The sequence below is a fragment of the Equus przewalskii genome, chromosome 19 (genome assembly GCF_037783145.1).
Source record: "Equus przewalskii isolate Varuska chromosome 19, EquPr2, whole genome shotgun sequence".
Classification (NCBI taxonomy): domain Eukaryota; kingdom Metazoa; phylum Chordata; class Mammalia; order Perissodactyla; family Equidae; genus Equus; species Equus przewalskii.
Genome location: NC_091849.1, coordinates 36,749,023 through 36,768,039, shown reverse-complemented (window position 1 = coordinate 36,768,039; position 19,017 = coordinate 36,749,023). Strand labels below are relative to the sequence as shown.

The window sequence follows — 19,017 nt, the reverse complement described above, 5'->3', positions numbered from 1 at the left end:
GGAGGGGGTTTTGAAGAAAGGTCAAAGGGGAAGACAGTGCAACCTTTGCCCTTACATTAGAGACTGTATGTGAAGGTTGAAAACCATTCTGCTAGAAAGTTTGTTGGCCGAGTATATGAAGATCTTTGAGTGCACTTACTCTCCTGTTGATCTTTTAAAAAGTTCAGAGTCATCCCAGTGACTCAAATGGGGCAAAACTTTTCCCCCTAAGTTTTTATATACCTATCAATGTTAATGTAATTTTGTTGTTTAGCTTTGTTGACAAATAAAAATCATTAACTTGCTCAACTTAGAGTTATTAACCACCTATTATGTGGAAGGCACTGTTTGTCTTAGGCTTAAACACTCTGGTTGTTGTATTTTTATGTTGAAATAATTTCAGTTGTTCAACTGTAGCTACATATATGTATAAAGGGTCTCCAGAAATTTTCAGACAAGGGAGGAGTACAAAGCGCTTGCTTGCTTCAGACTTGTTTTTAAATCTGGTTTTAAAATTTCTTCACCAAACTTAGAGTACATGTGGTTTTCATTGTGGGTGGAGGGGGTACAGGCTGACAAATAAGGAACCACACCCAAGCTTCAAAAACCAAACAGAGATTTAAAAAAAATTCTTCTACTGATATCCTAAAAACATTTGAGTTTGCTTTGGTATTAGTAGAAACTTCCCCATAAAAAATAACATTTTGTAGTTATGTAGAGCTGAGTACAATGTCTTGAATTTGTGGTTACTGATCATTTTGGGACATCATGAAACAAAATGTTTGACTCTGAAGTAGAGCCTTGATTTTGAATCTCTGCTCTGAAAGGATTATTCTTTATGTAATTTTCCCTTGAGTATCTTTTTTATAAAATTGCTTAATGTTGTCTTTTTTCTTAGTAATAACAAGTTTGCACATTCCTTAAAAGCTTTAGTTTAATCTACAAAACAATTAAAAAAGCTGGTAAGTGTTAAGGAGAGGACTTTAAGAAAACTTTTCATAAAATGCACTATCTTTGAAAATGGCCCTTGGCCCCTACTGATTTTTATTTTATCTGGATGAAACGACAGACAGTGGCAGGTCATGTGGGAGGAAGGCACAATAAGGACAAAGTGTATTGAGCATTATTGCCAGTGCTGGAGCAGGTTAAGGTTGGTGAACAGTCTGGCCAAGTGTGACAATATAGATTGACAAAAATACCTGGGGGATTGGGGCTGGCCTGGTGGTGTAGTGGTTAAGTTTGCATGTTCCGCTTCAGCGGCCTGGGGTTCGCTGGTTTGGATCCTGGGCCCAGACCTACACACTGCTCATCAAGCCATACTCTGGTGGCATCCCACGTAGAAGAACAAGAATGACCTACGACTAGGATATACGACCATGTACTGGGGCTTTAGGGAGAAAAAATAAAAGAGGAAGATTGGCAACAGATGTTAGCTCAGGGCCAATCTTCCTCACCAAAAAAGCCCACAAAACCCAAAAAACTACAGCCTGGGGGAAAATGAGATTTAAACTTAGGGAAAAAAACCTTCTATAAGCTATCTAAACCTTGTTGGTATTGGTTTTCTCATGTGTAAAACCAGGAAGTTAGGGTCCCTTGCTTTTAAGGTACCTTCCATCACTAAAATTATGATTCAGGTTTTTTCTTTGTAATATTGTTTCCATCACAGGTCTTTATTTTAACCTATCAATTCAAATAAACAGCAAACGTATATCAAATACCATGAGACATGTCAGAGTACATGTATACCTATAGATGAGGATTTTAGTTACAGATTTTTTTTTTTGAGGAAGATTAGCCCTGAGCTAACTACTGCCAATCCTCCTCTTTTTGCTGAGGAAGCCTGGCCCTGAGCTCACATCTGTGCCCATCTTCCTCTACTTTATACGTGGGATGCCTGCCACAGCATGGTGTGCCAAGCGGTGCCGTGTCCACACCCGGGGTCTGAACCGGCGAACGCCGGGCAGCCGAGAATCGGAACATGTTCACTTAACTGCTGCGCCACTGGGCTGGCCCCCATGGTATTTCTTAGTATGTGTCCACAGAATAAAATAAAATAAATATTACTTATTTATTTCCTTATTAACTTGCCTCCTACTTCCTATAAGACTAATGATGCCATAATGATCCTCTTATCTGTAACGCACATCCTTGTATGTGTCCCTTTAAGAGCCTGTGTGACAATTCCTCTAGGTCTGATACCAGGGATGATATTTCTGGGTCACAGGACATTAATATACACTTATTTTCACCAAGTACTCTGTTTGTTTGGCTTTTTTGCGTATTATAGTCATGTGTTACTTAACAATGAGGATACATTCGGAGAAATGTGTTGTTAGGCGATTTCGTCTTTGTGCGAACATCATAGAGTGTGCTTAAATAAACCTAGATGGTATAGCGTACTACACATCTAGGCTATATGGAACTAATCTTGTGGGACAGCTACTGTATATGTGGTCTGTTGTTGACCGAAATGTCGTTATGTGGTGCATGACTGTACTTGTTTGTCCTCCAGAAAACTTGTACCAATTTACATTGCTGCCAGTAGGGTGGGAGAATGCATAATTGGTGTATTCTAGCTCCAAAGCTAATACCTCTTCTTTTCTTTGTTCCTAGCAGCCATGGCAATGACAGGCTCAACACCTTGCTCGTCCATGAGTAATCATACAAAGGAAAGGGTGACAATGACCAAAGTGACACTGGAGAATTTTTATAGCAACCTTATCGCTCAACATGAAGAACGAGAAATGAGGTAAAGATTTGACACAGTTTGTTTGAGAAAATTTTGTCATGGTTTTGGCATTCATGTCTGGTATTATAAAACACATTCACAATATCAATGAAAGGGGACAAGGATAGCACCAGCCATGGTATAGCCTTGTTATAGCCCATCCCATTACAATGGAATGACAGTGTCACTGATTTCCAAAGCCCTTGCTATTAACCCACTTATTTCTACTACTGGTCAATAACACATAATTCCATGGTAGTATAAAAAAATTAATTGGGGATAGATCCTTGGAGTTCATTGTTAAAGCAGCGTGATGTAGTGGAAAGAGCAGGCCTTATGGAGTCAGACCTACGTTTAGAGTTTTTTACTATTAGTAGCTGTATGGGGCTGGAACAAGTGCTTTAGTCTTTCTATGTATCAGTTTTCCCATTTGGAAAATGGGGCTGATACTGCTTGCCTTGCAGGATTGCTGTGGGGATTAGATACTTGTGAGTACTCACCACAGTGTTTCATACGTAGTAATCGCTTAGTGAATAGTGGTAGTAGCAGCTATTGTTATTGATCTCATGTACACTATCCATGTAGTAACTCATAATTAAAATATTGTTTCCAACATTTTATTATGAAAATATTCAAAAGTGCAGAAAAGTTGAAATAATTGTATGGTGAATATATACATCATCTAGATTCTATACTTATCATTTGTTGTTTTATCACAAATCCTTCTGTCCATCCCTCTATCCCCTCATTAATTCGTCTTAATTTTTTGCTGTACTTCACAGTATGTTGCAGACATCAGTATGTTTTACTTCTGAATATTTCTGCTTGTATAACAAACTAGAATTCAATATTTATACAGTCTTGTGTTGCTTAACAATGGGGATATGTTCTGAGAAATGCATTGTTAGGAGATTTTGTCATTGTGCAAACATCATAGAGTGCACTTACACAGACCTAGATGGTATAGTCTACTATACACCTAGGCTAAACATTTGTAATGTAATGGGACCACCGTCGTATGTGTGGTCTGTTATTGACCAGAACATCATTATCTGGTGCATATGGTGTATGTTTTTTTTAAGGGAGTGTGAAATTTGCATATAATTAAATGTACAGTCTTAAGAGTATTGACAGATGCATATACCTGTATAACTTATTCGATGAGTATTGACAAATGCATACACCTGTATAACTTAAACCTCTGTCAAGACATAGAACATTACCATCATTCCCAGAAAGTTCTTTCGTTCTTGGAGATGCTCCTTCAATCTCAGGCAACCATTCTTGTGATTTTGTTTCTGCCATAGGTTAGTCTTGCCTAATCCATATAAATTGAACATGTAAATAGATTTGTATAGTAAGTACTCATTTGCGTAAGGAATCTTTCAGTCAGCCTAATGCTTTGAAGGTTCATCCATGTTGCTCTTGTATCAATAGTTTGTTCCTTTATATTGCTGAGTACCATTTTGTTTTCTGACTGTACCTCAGATTGTGTATACATTTGTCTGTTGATAAACATCTGGGCTTTTTTCACTTTTTGGCTATTTTGAATAAATTTCTGTGAACATTTGTGTACGGAGCTTTCTGTGAACATTTGTTTTCAGTTCTTGGGTGAATATTTAGGAGTGAAATTGCTAGATTATAAACATACATAGGTATATGTTTAGTTTTATGGGAAACTGCTAGACCTTTTTCCAAAATATTACCAACAATGTATGAGAGTTCCAGTTGCTTTACATTTTTGCTAACATGTATGTTGTCAGTCTTTTTTTTTTTTTTTTTTAAAGATTTTGTTTTTTCTTTTTCTCCCCAAAGCACCCTGGTACATAGTTGTGTATTTTTAGTTGTGGGTCTTTCTAGTTGTGGCATGTGGGATGCCACCTCAGCATGGCCTGATGAGTGGTGCCATGTCCATGTCCAGGATTTGAACTGGTGAAACCCTGGGCCGCCGAATCAGAGTGCATGAACCGAACCACACGGCTGTGGGGCCAGCCCCCTGTCAGTCTTTTAACGTTAGCTATTTCTGTGGATGCTTAATGGTATCTCACTGTTGTTCTCATTTGCTTTTCCCTCATAATTAATGATGTTGAACTTTTTTTATGTGCTTTTTGGCCATTTGTATATTTTCTTTTGTGAAGTGTTTGTTCAAATTTTTTGACCACTGAGTTGTAGGAGTTCTTTGTATATCCTAGGGTACTGGTCCTTTGTTGTATATATGTTTTGCAAATAGTTTCTCCCAGTCTGTGGCTTTCCCGTTCATTTTCTTAACACTATCTTTAGATGAACAGAAGTTTTAAATTTTGATGAAATCTAATTTTGTATTTTTTCATTTTATAGTTATCGCATTCTGTGACCTCTAAGAAATCTTTGCCTGCTCCCAAGTCATAAAGATATTCTTTTATGTTTTCTTCTGGAAGTTGTATAGGTTTAGTTTTTACATTTAGTTCTGTGATCCACCTTGAATTAATAAGTTCGTGTGCTATGAGGTAGTGGTTGAGATTTATTTTTTTCCTTATGGATATCTAGTTATTTTAGCACCATTTGTTGCAAAGGTTTTCTTTTCTCCATTATATTGCTTTGGCATTTTGTCAAAAATCAAATACCATATAAGTATGTATTTGTTTCTGGGCGCTCTGTTCTGTTTTGTTGATCTATTTGTCTGTCCCTATGCCAGTATCACACTGTCTTGATTACTGTAGCTTTGTGGTAAGTTTTGAAGTCAGGTACTCTAAGTCCTCAACTTTTTTTTTCCCGCCAAGATTGCTTTGGATATTCTGTTCTTTGTGTTTCCATATAAATTTTAGAATTAGCTTGTCAGTTTCTATAGAAAAGCCTGATGGAGTTATGATTGTAATTGCATTGAATCTGTAGATCAGTTTAGGAGGGAATTGACCTCTTAACAGTATTCAGTCTTCTGATGCGTGAACATGGTATATCTCTCCATTTTGTTAAGTCTTCTTTAATTTTTCTCAGCAGCGTTTTCTAGTTTTTAGTGTGAAGGCCCTACATGTCTTTTGTTCATCTAATATTGTGGGGTTTTTTTGATGCTATTGTAAGTGAATATTCAAAATTTCATTTTCTAGTTTGCTGCTAGCAAATAGAAATATAACTGAATTTTCTATATTGACCTTATATCCTGAGGCTTGCTAATTTACTTATTCTAGTAACTTTTTTGTAGATTCCTTAGAATTTTCTATGTAAACAATCATGTCATATTTAAATAGAAAGTTTTGCATCTTCCTTTCCAATCTATACACCTTTTCTTTCTTTTTCTTGCCTTATTACATTGGCTGGGATTTCAGGTACAATGTCGAATGTAAGTGGTGAGAGTAGACATCTCTCTGTCTCTCTCGGTCTCTCTCTCTCTCTTCTCTTTCTCAAGTCAGTGCTTTTTTTGTTTTGGTTTCTTAAGATGCAAGGACTTTCCAGAAGCTTTGGTAGCTTTCCTTTTCTTAAAGGTGAAATTAATTAAAAGACCGATAAGAAGAAGAGAATGTTAGACATTTAAGAGGGTTAGAATTTTGTTTTTGGTAATTTTTTGTTGTTAGCAAATCACCATTATTTTTCATTTAGAAAAAGCAGTAGATACTTTGAGCTTTTCAGAATCAGTATTTCCTTGTTAATCTTTTTTGTTTAGTGCCATCTTTTTCAGACATGAGTTGCTATTTGGTTTGGGGTTTGTTGATACAATTTGATAAGACTATTTTAGGTTTTATTATCCCTAGAAAATTAAAAAATTAAAAAAGAAAAACAATGATTGGCATGAGTTACTGTAGTAGCAAATAAACTAAAATTAGAGCTATCAGATGAATTTTCAAGCTTTTTGATGTTATGGGGGGAAACATCATAGAACCTTGAGAAATAAGCAGAGTTTTAATGATGTGAGACAATTGATGATAAAGAGACATTTTATTGTTAGTATATGGCTATTATATGATGAGGAGTTTGAAATAATAAGTATTGGGCTAGTAAATTTTGACATCAGGTTGTAATACAAATTTTCATTTTGGGGGCTGGCCTGTGGCTGAATGGTTAAGTTCGGGCACTCTGCTTGGGTGGCCCAGGGTTTCGCTGGTTCGGATCCTGGGAGCGGACATGGCACCGCTCATCAGGCCATGCTGAGGCGGCGTTCCACATAGCACAACCAGAGGCACTCACAACTAGAATATACAGCTATGTACTGGGAGGCTTGGGGGAGAAGAAGAAGAAGAAGAAAAAAGAAGATTGGCAACAGTTAGCTCAGGTGCCAATCTTTAAAAAACAAAGATTTTCATTTGTTTGTATGTGCCTCATCTGGATGGCTTTTAAATCTCTAGTGTTTCTCCCACTTACATGCAATTTTTTTGCTGTTCCATTTACAGCAGAGCACTAGATTATGTTTGAACTAAAGGACTTACTGCAGGAGGAGATGAGACTAAGCCTAGAGGTAGAAGAAAAAATAAAAATCGTTTGGGAATTGTTTCTTGTTTAAAAGTAAAGTATGAGAACATTGGGCATTCTCAGAAACACTCCAGCAAGTTCTACAGATTGGTTTAAAAACAAATGCCCTGAGTCTAGGGTGCATCACACAGCGTTGCAGAATGCCTGGTTGGTGGTCTCCTATTAATGCTACTGGTAGACTATAAACCGGGTGCATTTGATAGTGCTCGTTCATCTTTGTTATTTAATCTGTGTTTTGCCTTCAGTAGTGGCCTTTGTGGTAAGCTTCCCTAGGAACAGAAATTCTCCTTCTGTTCTTTCTCTTATGTGATCTGGGTAGCCAGTAGGTAATTGCCTAGTTATTCTTAAAAAATTAATGGTTTGTGGGCTGGCCCCGTGGCCGAGTGGTTAAGTTCGCGCGCTCTTCTGCAGACAGCCCAGTGTTTCGTTGGTTCGAACCCTGAGCGCGGACATGGCACTGCTCATCAAACCACGCTGAGCCAGCGTCCCACATGCCCCAACTAGAAGGACCCACAACGAAGAATACACAATATGTACCGGGGGCTTTGGGGAGAAAAAGGAAAAAAATAAAATCTAAAAAAAAAAGAAGTAATGGTTTGTTTGGATAATTTATAGCAGTCCAAAATAAAAACTTAGGAAACTGGCATTTCCTCCTACAAAATATTCTGTGTTGTTTCTGTTCTTCATGAATACTATTTTGGTGGGTTAATTAAAGCCACAAAAACCTAATTTAATAGGCGGTAATGATATGCTTGCCCCCTTCTCTGTCCCCAAATCAAATAAGGACTTTCCTACATTTTACCCTCTGAGAGCCAGCATGGTCTGCTGCTCCTCTAACATCTTCTTACCCAGGTTTTCCGACTGTCTACATTTGGTCTAATCTGATAGGAGTTGCAATGTGTGATTATTATTAGTGAGCAAGTGTCAGTTTTATTTATGCCCCAGGGGTGAGTGAGTCTAGACCTTCTGATGGTATTCACTGACCAGATAACAGTAAGCAAAGGAATTTATTGAGGTTTTTAAAAATCTGTGTAACATTCATTTTTTAGGATATTTCTTGAGGATTTTCTTAATTTTGGTTATGGAGAGAACAATCACTGTTTATTTCTGTACTGTTTTTCCTGATTTTAAGTGTCTCATCCATAGAAACTAGAAATATTGTCTGCTGAACTCTCTGTAGTGTGGAATAGCCATTTTCTCCCATCCCTGCTGCCTCTGAATCAAGCTGTGCTGGGAGGCGAGCCTGAATTGGGCTTAGAAAAGGGGGCTAATTACAAATAGTAGTCTTGAATGTCTCTGCACATTGTTACACATTCTTACCTTTTTTTTTTAAATTTAGCAACATACATTTTAAAAAGTTACTGTGTACAAAGCACTCTTCTTAGTGGAGAAGAATTCACATGTGACCCCTGCTTCAAAAGAATTTACCATCTCATATGGGAAGTGGGCTCACACACAAATAAATGGAGCTCATGGAAGGCCTTGCTAGGGTAGGTTGGGTGTGGCGTCTAAGTGTGAAAGTGGCCTGTCTCTCTCCCAGGGTTCTGGTTTGGAACATTGGAGTAGAGTGGAAGAGGGGCTTTGCCAAAGGCTGGAGTGTTAGCTACCCTGATGTTGTGACCAGAGACTGCCAGTGGAGGGGTCTGCTTTTCTTTTCACTTTGAACACTTTTAAACACACACACAGATAGAAAGAGTGATACAGTGAACCCCTATATATCCATCCCTCAGATTCAGTAATTATCAAGACTTTGCTAAATTTGTTTCATCTGTTCCATTTTATATTTTCTTGCTATTGTGTTTTAAAGCAAATTTCAAACGTCTGTCATTTCAATCCTATGTACTTCAGTTGCATCTCCAAAAATATGGCCATTTTCTTGTATAATCACAATGCCACCAAGACTCTAATAAAGTTAACAGTAGTTCCTTGATATCATCTCGTGGAGGATGTCACTTGCAAGCCTCATTTTAGGCTGTGCTTGCCATTTTTGGTGTCTTCAAGGTTTTTGTTGAATTGGTTCCAGTAAATCATTACCGTGGGTAATTCTTCCTGATAGGCTCTTTTTGGATACGTTCCCTAATGAGAGAATGTGAGTGTGTTCAAGGAGGTGATACTGGTACCTTTACTCTCAGGCAAGTATTCTGCTGAAACCGATTGAATTAACTTGCAATAAAACTATGGAAAACTTCTGAGTTTGAATTTAGATTTAAAATGTAGTCAGAAGGAGCTGTCTCTGTGACAGACAGTGTGATAGCATTTTAGACTTCTAGCCCAGTCTGGTGTGATCATTCAAAAAAGAAGATATAGTCAGAAGCTGTGGTGGATGATGGTAGTTGATATTCAAGACACCAGAAGAGCTGACCGTGGTTGAGCTCTTAGAGTTTTTGCCATGATGTTGTGCTTTGATTCTTCATACTCTTCCTACTTCAACTGTTTAACCACTGAAATGGAATGAATTTACACTCCTGAAACTACCAACGGTACAGCTTTCTCCCTCCAATACATGTGCACACATAGATGCATATCCCACAATATTTTGGGAACTAGAAGAGTGGGCAGTCTGGGAGCCGTGTATATGGTTTCTTCTTTCCCTCAGGGTCAGAGTAGGTCTTTCACTTCCTGAGAGTTGAGACACAAATTCTTATTTATTGTCTGATCCTGTGGATTTGTAATATTGATTTCTAACGATATATTCATTGTAACCAAATGCTGTTGTTGCAATAAATATTCATTGACCAAAATAAAATTCATTATCTTCCCATGTTCCTCTCTGTGTTTCCTGTCTTGGTTAGTGGCATCATTATCCTCCTACACAAGAAATTCTGTGACTTTTCCCCTGACTCCTACTGCCGGTTGATCATCTTTGCAGTAGCTCTGTTTACTTCCTTCTAGGTTTCCAACCGTAGTTCCAGATCTTTACTGCACATCTGAATCATTATGCCTTTTAATTTGCCTCAGTCTTTGTCACTTGCTTTCCCTGCCAGTTCATCAGCTCATTCCAGCTGGCTGCCATTCTAAAACAGAAACCTCATCACATCACTCCTTTGCACACAAGCCTCTGTTAGCTCTTCGTTGTCTGCAGACTAATAGCCAACCTTCTTAGTATGGCATTTGAAGTGCTCTGTGCCTCAGCGGCACTAGGCTACATGCTGTTGCTTCTTGGACCCAGTACTTGTATTCTTTCCTGTCCTGTTCAGATCACCTGTTATCTGGAATGCTGATAAGTGATACAGGACAGAGTCCAGCCCATGTGCTTTCATTTATTATACTGAATAGAAAAGGTGTGAAATGGGTTGTAAGGAAGTTTTTCTTGTTTCTTTGAGTTTAAGCAAATCAGTATGAGACTGTAGATCATAAGTATTCTCGGATGCAGTTTCTAAAGTTCAGTACTCCAAGGATTTGGAGTCTTAATAGTGGTGCCAGTCACCTTTTTTGATCATTTTCCCCCCTTGAATCTCCAGATTCTGCCGTTACCTTTGTTGTTTATTACTCTTTGCTTGTGGCAGGGAGGAGCAGGAAGATGTGAAAATAAAGGAAGTAGGTTCAGTCAGGGAGAGGGAGAGAAACACTGATAAAAAGGTTATCAAACACCGGCTGTTTTGTGGTTTGTTAAGGAGGAAACACTACCAAAAAGAAGAAAAAAAAAGAGAGAACTTTTCATTTCGAAATAAGATTCTTTGTTGCATTAACATCTTATACAATCTTTTTCAAAATGTAGAACTAACAAAGGGTGGGAGTCTTTGCACTTGTCTTGGTAGCTGTAATTGGTTGTTTTAATGAGGCGTTTTGAGATTTACCTGTTTTTATCCTTTAAAAAAATAATTGTATAGACTTTTCAGAAAGCTATTATTCAAATGTTACTTCACATCTTTATTTTTAGACAAAAGAAGCTGGAAAAAGTGATGGAAGAAGAAGGCTTAAAGGATGAAGAGGTGATTAACATTGGCAAGTTCTCCCTGCAGCCCGGCGTGGCAGGCCGCGTCCTGTCCAGCAAGTCGTCAGCCGTGGTGCACAGGGGGAAGGGTGGCTCATGGACAGAGGGACGTATGAGGGCGGGTGCACTTCTGGATTTAGGTATTTACGCAGAGGGAGAAGTTACCTAGTAAGTACCCAGGAGAGGAAGACTTTTCTAGGCACAGTTGCAATAAATTAATTAGATTTAGAATTCCAAGAAAAGGAAGAGATGGAATCAAATTAATATTTAAAAAAGCAAATTATGGTATACTTACAGAATTCTCTGAAAAGGTCCATAGAAGTGGGGCAGATTTCTGAAACCATTATCAAGGCAAAATATCTCTCAGATCAGCCTTTCCCCCCAGCGCCCAGATGTGGAAGAAGAAAAATATAGGTAACAAGAAATTGTGCAAGGAGCTGAAGTGCCAGTGGGATACTTTCAGAAATAGGAATGAATTGCAGAACCCAGGAAAATGGTGAAAAATACCTAAGACTTATAGGAATAACAGAAAGAGCATAAAATGAACTGCAATGTGTAAAAAACCCAGAGGGACATTTTTTAAAGCACATTTTTATTTTCTATTAAAAACGTTAAAGGAAAATGTTGATCATTTATCCTTCTTCAGAAAAGTTAGAATAGTGCATTGCAGAAGCAGGTTGTCAGAGTCCTCAGAGGAGGCCCCATCTGTCAGTAGGATTTGGTGATTGCAGTTGAAGGCTGAGGAAGGGAGAAGTGACCTCTCCAGGGTCCTTCCGTGGTGCTTCCACGTGTGAAAAGATTACCCTTAGTCTAGTGGGGCCCTGCTTTCCAGATGGGTCAAAGTGCAAATAAAACTTTGTTGCAGTTTCAGAATTTCAGCTCCTTTCCTTCCCACTTCTCCCCCTTGTTTAACCATTAGAAACGACTCAGGAGATCAGCACACGCTCGGAAGGAAACAGAGTTTCTTCGTTTGAAAAGAACAAGACTTGGGTTGGAAGATTTTGAGTCCTTAAAAGTAATCGGGAGAGGAGCCTTTGGTGAGGTAATACACCACAGCTACTTACAAATACAGAAGTCCCTCAGAACTCTGAAGCTTCTAACATACAATGAGCTCATGATTGTTAATGTAACTGAAATATGGGGTAGGAGGGTCAAGCATGCCAGGCCCACGTCTTAACTGCCCTGTGTGTCCTCCTCCTCTTCTTCCCCTCTCCACTGTCCCAGATCTCTGATTGTTCTTTTCTTTTTTGCCAGAGATGATGTTGAGTCTTTAGATATTGGTCTAGAGGGAGAGTTGAAAGGTAGAAGGAAATCAATATTATTATTTCCAGAGTGCTTCTCTCCTATAATCATGGCAATAACTCATTTTATAGCTGATGAAATTAAGACTCAGAGGGGATATATATAATGTTCCAGTGTCACGCAGCCACTGGGCAGGGGTACAAGGGTTGGGCCAAGGTCTTCCTGATCTTAAAGCTCTTGTTTTTGCTAGTATCACACTGCCTCTCCATGAGCAAATGACATGTCTCCACCCTTTATTTCTTCCCGCCAGATTGGTACAGCTCTAAAAAGATGGCCTTAGGAGACAGGATTTATAGAAATGAGTTATATAGATGGTGCTAGAGAGTTGAATGCATTTGAAACTGTCCCAGCTGGTCTTGCAAATACATCCTACTTGGTCACAAGAGAACTCTGTTGGAGAGGGTTTGAATGAGCCCATGCAAGGTCCTCCCCATTAATGAAACACACCCAAAGTGGGTGACCTACTACTGCATTAGTTTCCTTATCTTTCTATAAAAGGAGCAACATATTATTAAAAACCAGTACCGAGGGGAAACGTGAGTAAGTATTCAAAGGCAAAGGTGAACGATTAAAGTGACCCCTCAGTGCTTAGAATCCCTGTTTGCCCCTTGAGAGAGGCAAACGTACAGTACCACCTCTCAGAGCGGAAGGGACATGGGACTCGATCAGGAAAAACGTGAAGAAAGGTGCAGGGAGAAGAAAACAGAAGAAGACATATGTATCTTGGGAGAGGGGTGGGAGGACGTGGAGGGAATTGCCAAGGTTTTTCTTTGGGTATGTAGACCATTAATTTTCTTTTTGTCATAAAATTATCGTTCTCTCTAAAAACATTGGATAATAAGAAAGAGGAAGGAAAACTGCATAAACCCCATTTCCCTAATTACATATTTTAAGCTTTTTTTCCTTCCAGACATTTTTCCTATGCATGAGCTTTGGTTTTGTTGTGGCCCTGAGCTAACATCTGTTGCCAGTCTTCCTCTTTTTGCTTGAAGAAGATTGTCCCTGAGCTCACAGCCATGCCAGTCTTCCTGCACTTTGTCTATGGGATGCCGCTGCAGCATGGCCTGATGAGCAGTGTGTAGTAGGTCCGCGCCCGGGATCCCAACCTGCGAACTCTGGGCCTCCAGAACGGAGTGTGTGAACTTAAGCACTGTGCCACCAGGCCGGCCCCTATTGTTTTAAACATTGTTGTAATAATTTCCTTAGGTTTTCTGAGCTGGCTGGGTGACATGTGCTGTGTGGGATTTATTGAGTCCTTAAGTTTGATAGTGAGGGTTTTGAATTAGATTGATTTGTTCAACTCGGGAGCCAAAGCTGTTCAGAAGTGGAGATGTTTGATGGTGTTTCCAGCATTGATTTCACTGAGTATAATATATCCATTTTGGAATATCGAAAGGCATTTTCTTCTGCTTTTTTATTGCTAGTTGCTTATATTAAAATTCTAGTACTTTTTCAGTTTAAATATTCCTATAACATATGAAAACATTAGCTTGGCATTGTGAACTTTTGACTTGACATTTCTTTTATAACTTTTAGGTGCGACTTGTTCAGAAGAAAGATACAGGGCATGTGTATGCAATGAAAATACTCCGTAAAGCAGATATGCTTGAAAAAGAGCAGGTAAAGCACATTGTAGCAGTGATTTTAGTCAGCTTATGAATTGTCTCTTAAAGCTGTTCTTTTTGCTTAATTGAAATTTATATTCTTATTAGTTTTCTTTAGCTCTGTCATGTGTGAATATATATAATATTAGTTTTCTTTCCCCAACAAAGAAGCAGTGACATACATTTTAAAAGTACAAACAATGCCTGTACCTTATGTGCAGTCTTTCAAAAGTTGAAAACCTGTTAGAGAAGCATCTGCTGTTTGTGTCTCCCAGTTGATCACAACCTGTTCTTGTCACGAGGAGCTTATTTTTGAAGTCATACTTGCTGTGGTAGCATGTTCCTTACTGAATGCTGAGAGATAGAAATTCTTTACAGACCTTGGAACTGAGGCTTAGGAATTAGAATTTGGAATTTGCAATCTAAAATGTATCTTAATATGTTTCATTCTGTACATGCAAACTGAAGTTGGGTCTTCTGAGTACCTACCTAAAAGAGACCAGTCTTCTTTCTGAGTGAACTTGAAAAGATATACTCCAAATGGCAGAGCAATACAAATTCCACTTTAGTGATTAAGAACACTTTCTAAAACCTCAACCTACTTTGCAAATAGATTTATAAGATGGATAAGTACTTTATGCAAAATCAGTAAGATTTTAAATATTGGACAGTATATTAAAAACAAGAATGCAGGCTTTCTATAAATCTAGTTTAATTTAGCTGGTTGCTTAAGAACAGATTGTAGTGGGTGACACCTGCAAACATCCTGTAAAACATCAGATGCTACCGGCGGGAAAAGAGAGACCCTGTGGCCGGGAGAACTCCAGATACAGAGCCCAAGAGAGGGGAGGAGACTGCCCTGTACCCAGACCTTTCTGCCCTTTGAAAGGAGGTCATCTCACCGAGGTTTCTCTGCCCTTCATTTAAGTGCCAGCTCAAGATTTGGAATTGTTTTCTCTTTAACTTCATATGCTGCCCAGAAGCTTTGGGCTCCCAGGAATTTCGGTTGAGTATCCAGTGCCCTGGCAGTAACTATTCACTATAATTTATGCTGACACTAGCCTTATTCAAAAGGCGCAGCAGCCCTGTTTGTGTGTTATCTAAAAATCAGTGTCTGGTCTTGGGGTAGGCACTGAAAGAGTTTCAGCTAATCTTGAAAAGGAAAATGTAAAGCCATATTGATTAGTCAAAATATTTTGTATTTCACAAGTAAGTTTTATTTGTACAAGACATATTTCCTATAGTTTTAACCAAGGCTCAAGACCTTAATCAAATAATTAGCATTCAGAATAAAATTTAAAGAGAAGTACATACCATGACTTTTGCTTTTAATCCTTCATAGCATGGGCCAGTTGCCCAGCATGGTAAGAGAGGATGACCCAAACATATTGTGTAAAAACATTTTCTCAAATATTCTTCCTTCTTCAAAATCAATTTCTAAAATTTTTCTACGTGAAAGTAAAGGAAATGTCTGTTAGAATTAGGATTTTAGACGATGTATTAACTTCATTGTTATCTCAGTTTGCTGATGGACTCAACTCCTTGGGTCCGGTCTTGTTACGGTCAGTTAGTTTCCGGCCACAGACTCCCTGGGTCAGCCATCTTGAAGAAGCCTGCTGCAGGTTCGTGCGAGGCGAGAGTGGAAGGAGACCAGTGCAAATCCATCACTTTGCGTAGGACTCACAGTTCAGGTTCAGAGCCTCACGTTTTGTAGATATAGGTGCCTTATCTAGAGGAAAAGTTTTTTGTTGTTTTTACTAAACTGAGCAGGAATTAAAGCTACCTGCTGAGAGTTTAGTTTGTTATTCTGTCCCCCAGGGTGGAAATACCTGCTACCTGGAAAGTAAACTTTAAAGGATAAGAGCCCAGCATGTAGCTGGTGTCTTCACGTTTCTCTTCCAGTGCAAAAGGCAAACCTCCAGTTGTGATTCCAGTGTAGTGTTAAGACGGGACAGACCTTATCTCTGCTTTCCTGGTGCCCAGGGTAGCAGCTAGCATGCAATTCCCCACACTGTTAAATATTTATGGAACAAAGGAAAGGGAACCTGTGCTGGGAGCTGCACCGCTGGCTCTTCCCTGCCTTACCCTATATTCACCTGACTCCACTCCTAGAACTTGAGGTTCCTAGCTGCTGTTTCAGCCCCAGGAGAGAAGGGCAAGGTGTGCTCACAGTGACTGTAGCTTTCTTCTTAACAAACGGAATGTTGCAGTCGCCATTCTGTCCTCCAAGGTGAGTGACAAGTGGTAAGCGTAGTGCCACCCCTTTTCTCTGGCCCCTCAGTAGGAGGAGGCCTTAGCAGGAGCCAGGGGAAGCAGAGGCAGTGAAGGCCGCCTCCTGCAGTCTCCGTGTCTAGTAATGACTGGGTCATAGTCACGGCTGCAGTTCAGCAAGTGGAGTTAGTATTTCCCAAAAGCTTTGCTTCTGTACTAAAGCCAAGTAAAGGCAGATACTTTACTCAGCTTCCTCCTGGTTTCATAGCCCTGTTCCTTATCACCCTTATCTTCCGTTTTTCCCATCCTCGTAATGTAAGTAGGGATGTAAAAATGTAAGTTTTAGGCAACATTGAGGCTATTTAAAAATATCCCAAAGAACAATGTTAGTAGAGACTGAAAACTCAAATATGTAAACTCAAATGCCTTCAGGCCCATGGGAGTTAGCCTGGAAGAGTGGGGCAGGTTAGGTGTAAGACAGGAGAGAGGGGTGGGGTCTGTGTCCAAAGGAAGAGAGAGTGCCTGGCCTTGCTAAAGACCTTCCGCTAAAACAAACGTGTGCAGAACATTGTATCAAAGAAGACAACCGCCAGTGGCTGAATTTGCCAACAGAAGTGCTAGTTAGTGAACCTTGGTACATCTTTACCTCTCAACGTGTCGTGGAACTCCAGCCCTGGAGCATATGTTAAGACCGAAACCTCTATTGAGGATTGGACTGGGGCTTAATACATTTAGACCTGATTCAACCCAACTTTGCATCTTGTGACATTTATGTAAGAGGAGAGGGGGCAGGACTTGATAATGTGCAGCGGTGTTTTGATTACTATTATATATTTAAAGTAGATAAGGTAAATTTGATAATAAAACATTTTAATGAAGTAATTCTGCCAGTTCTCCCAAACCTTTGGCAACTTGAGCTCCTTGGCTAGATATTTCAGTAAAAGTAGAAAACTGGAAATGTCGTAAATTTGAATCTATAACTTTTCTTAGGTGTTCTTTTATTTCAATTCAGTAAGAATTGATTGAGCACATACTCTGTGCATAGCGGTGAACTGAAAGGTGTGGTATCGTAGTATTCTGGAATTGTCAACCAGGGCACTGTCATCTCAGATATCATTGCAGACATGAACAGGACTTGTTTAGAGAGTCTCATCTTGAGGACTTATTTTTATCGTAAAAGATTATTAGAACAAAGAAATATGCAAAAGAATGGTAATTTTAACTAATCAGAGGTTCAGTTTGTAGCACTATTAAAGTTGCCATTTGCATTAAAACCTTTCATTTTGCCGTTTTTAAAGCCTTTCCTCACTCAAGTTTTCATCACCGAACACTTTCACGTCAAATGTTGCGTATTTTGAGTTAGCAGGTTTGCCTAAGCATAAATTAGATCTTTTGCATCACCACAGTTTGATACTCAAAACAGTATTTAAATTGTTTAAACAAATATACAGTCTAATAAAGCAGAGCAAGGCTTGTCATTAATCAACTGCGTATACCTCCAGGTTGGCCACATTCGTGCGGAGCGTGACATTCTAGTGGAGGCAGACAGTTTGTGGGTTGTGAAAATGTTCTATAGTTTTCAGGATAAGCTAAACCTCTACCTAATCATGGAGTTCCTGCCTGGAGGTAATTACTTGACGATGAAAGGTCATTTTTCCTTTTTGTTCTGTGGTTTCTCTTTCACGTCAGTTAACCCTCCTTTCTACTTTTACTCATGCTCACAAAGTTGCTTTCTATATCTTTTCTAGGTCTGTAAAGGAGGTCAGTAACCTGTCTGGTGCTGGGGTGCCTTACTACAATTCTTAGTGCCATAAAAGTAACCTTCTCATTCATTCTCATGATTTCAGATGGACGTTTCTTTCTTTTTCTTTTTAAATACATAGGAGTAAAACTAGGGACTCTGCTTGCTCTCAGTCAGTGGGAATCATATATAATCAGTTACCTAAGTGACAAAATTGAACCTATGACATTCTTTGCTTCAACATTTTTGTTTCTTTTTCTATACAAGGAGTGACTTTCTCATTACCTATATTAGTAGCCAGAATCAATGTCTCATTTCTTCCTTTTTTTTTTTTTTTTTTTTTGCTGTGGAAGATTCACCCTGTGCTAACATCTGTGCCAATCTTCCTCTGTTTTTTTGTGTGTGGGTCACCGCCACAACATGACTGCCAATGAGTGGTGTAGGTCCGTGCCTGGAAACTGAACCCAGGCTGCCAAAGCAGAGCACTCCAAACTTAACCACTAGGCCGCAGGGCCCACCTCTCACTGTATCTTTTATGAGATTTTGAGTTTTATGTAATTCAGCATGTGCGTCTCCTAAGACAGCTCCAAAGTAAACCCAGAACAGAACATACCATCTGTTCTGTGGAACACAGTCTGTTTCCCAGGGAGCAGATGAACTGTGAGCAAACTCTGGTGGGAAAAAAAGAAAACTTTCTTTTTTGGTTCTATAGCAAAGCAAATAGAATTGTGGCATAATATTTTGATCATGTGACAACCTTTAGTTTAGATCTAGGGTCATGAATAATTTTTTATTAAAAATTGATGAAAGTTAGAAAAGAGTCTGGTAGAATGAGGAGAAACTTTTTTTTTTCTTCCTGCTTTTTTTCCCTCCCCAAATCCCCCCAGTACATAGTTGTATATTTTTAGTTGTGGATCCTTCTAGTTGTGGCATGTGGGACGCCACTTCATCATGGCCTAATGAGCGATGCCATGTCCGCGCCCAGGATCCGAACCCTGGGCCACTGAAGCGGAGCCCGTGAACGTAGCCACTTGGTCACAGGGCCAGCCCCTAGAATGAGGAGAAACTTTTTAACATT

General features: G+C 39.2%; 1 protein-coding gene across 2 annotated transcripts in view; it reads left to right on the top strand.

Annotated features, from left to right (window-relative positions):
- Positions 1–19,017, top strand: part of STK38 (serine/threonine kinase 38) — a 38,112-nt gene that overhangs the window by 1,901 nt on the left and 17,194 nt on the right. The window contains exons 2-6 of one of the 2 annotated variants that reach the window (XM_070586002.1): positions 2,593–2,728; positions 11,028–11,079; positions 12,001–12,123; positions 13,920–14,003; positions 17,701–17,824. In XM_070586002.1, coding sequence (XP_070442103.1) covers positions 2,598–2,728; positions 11,028–11,079; positions 12,001–12,123; positions 13,920–14,003; positions 17,701–17,824 — 514 coding nt within the window. In that variant the 5' untranslated portion in view covers positions 2,593–2,597. The remainder of the gene's footprint in view (positions 1–2,592; positions 2,729–11,027; positions 11,080–12,000; positions 12,124–13,919; positions 14,004–17,700; positions 17,825–19,017) is intronic. The other variant, XM_008540353.2, reaches the window with a different exon arrangement.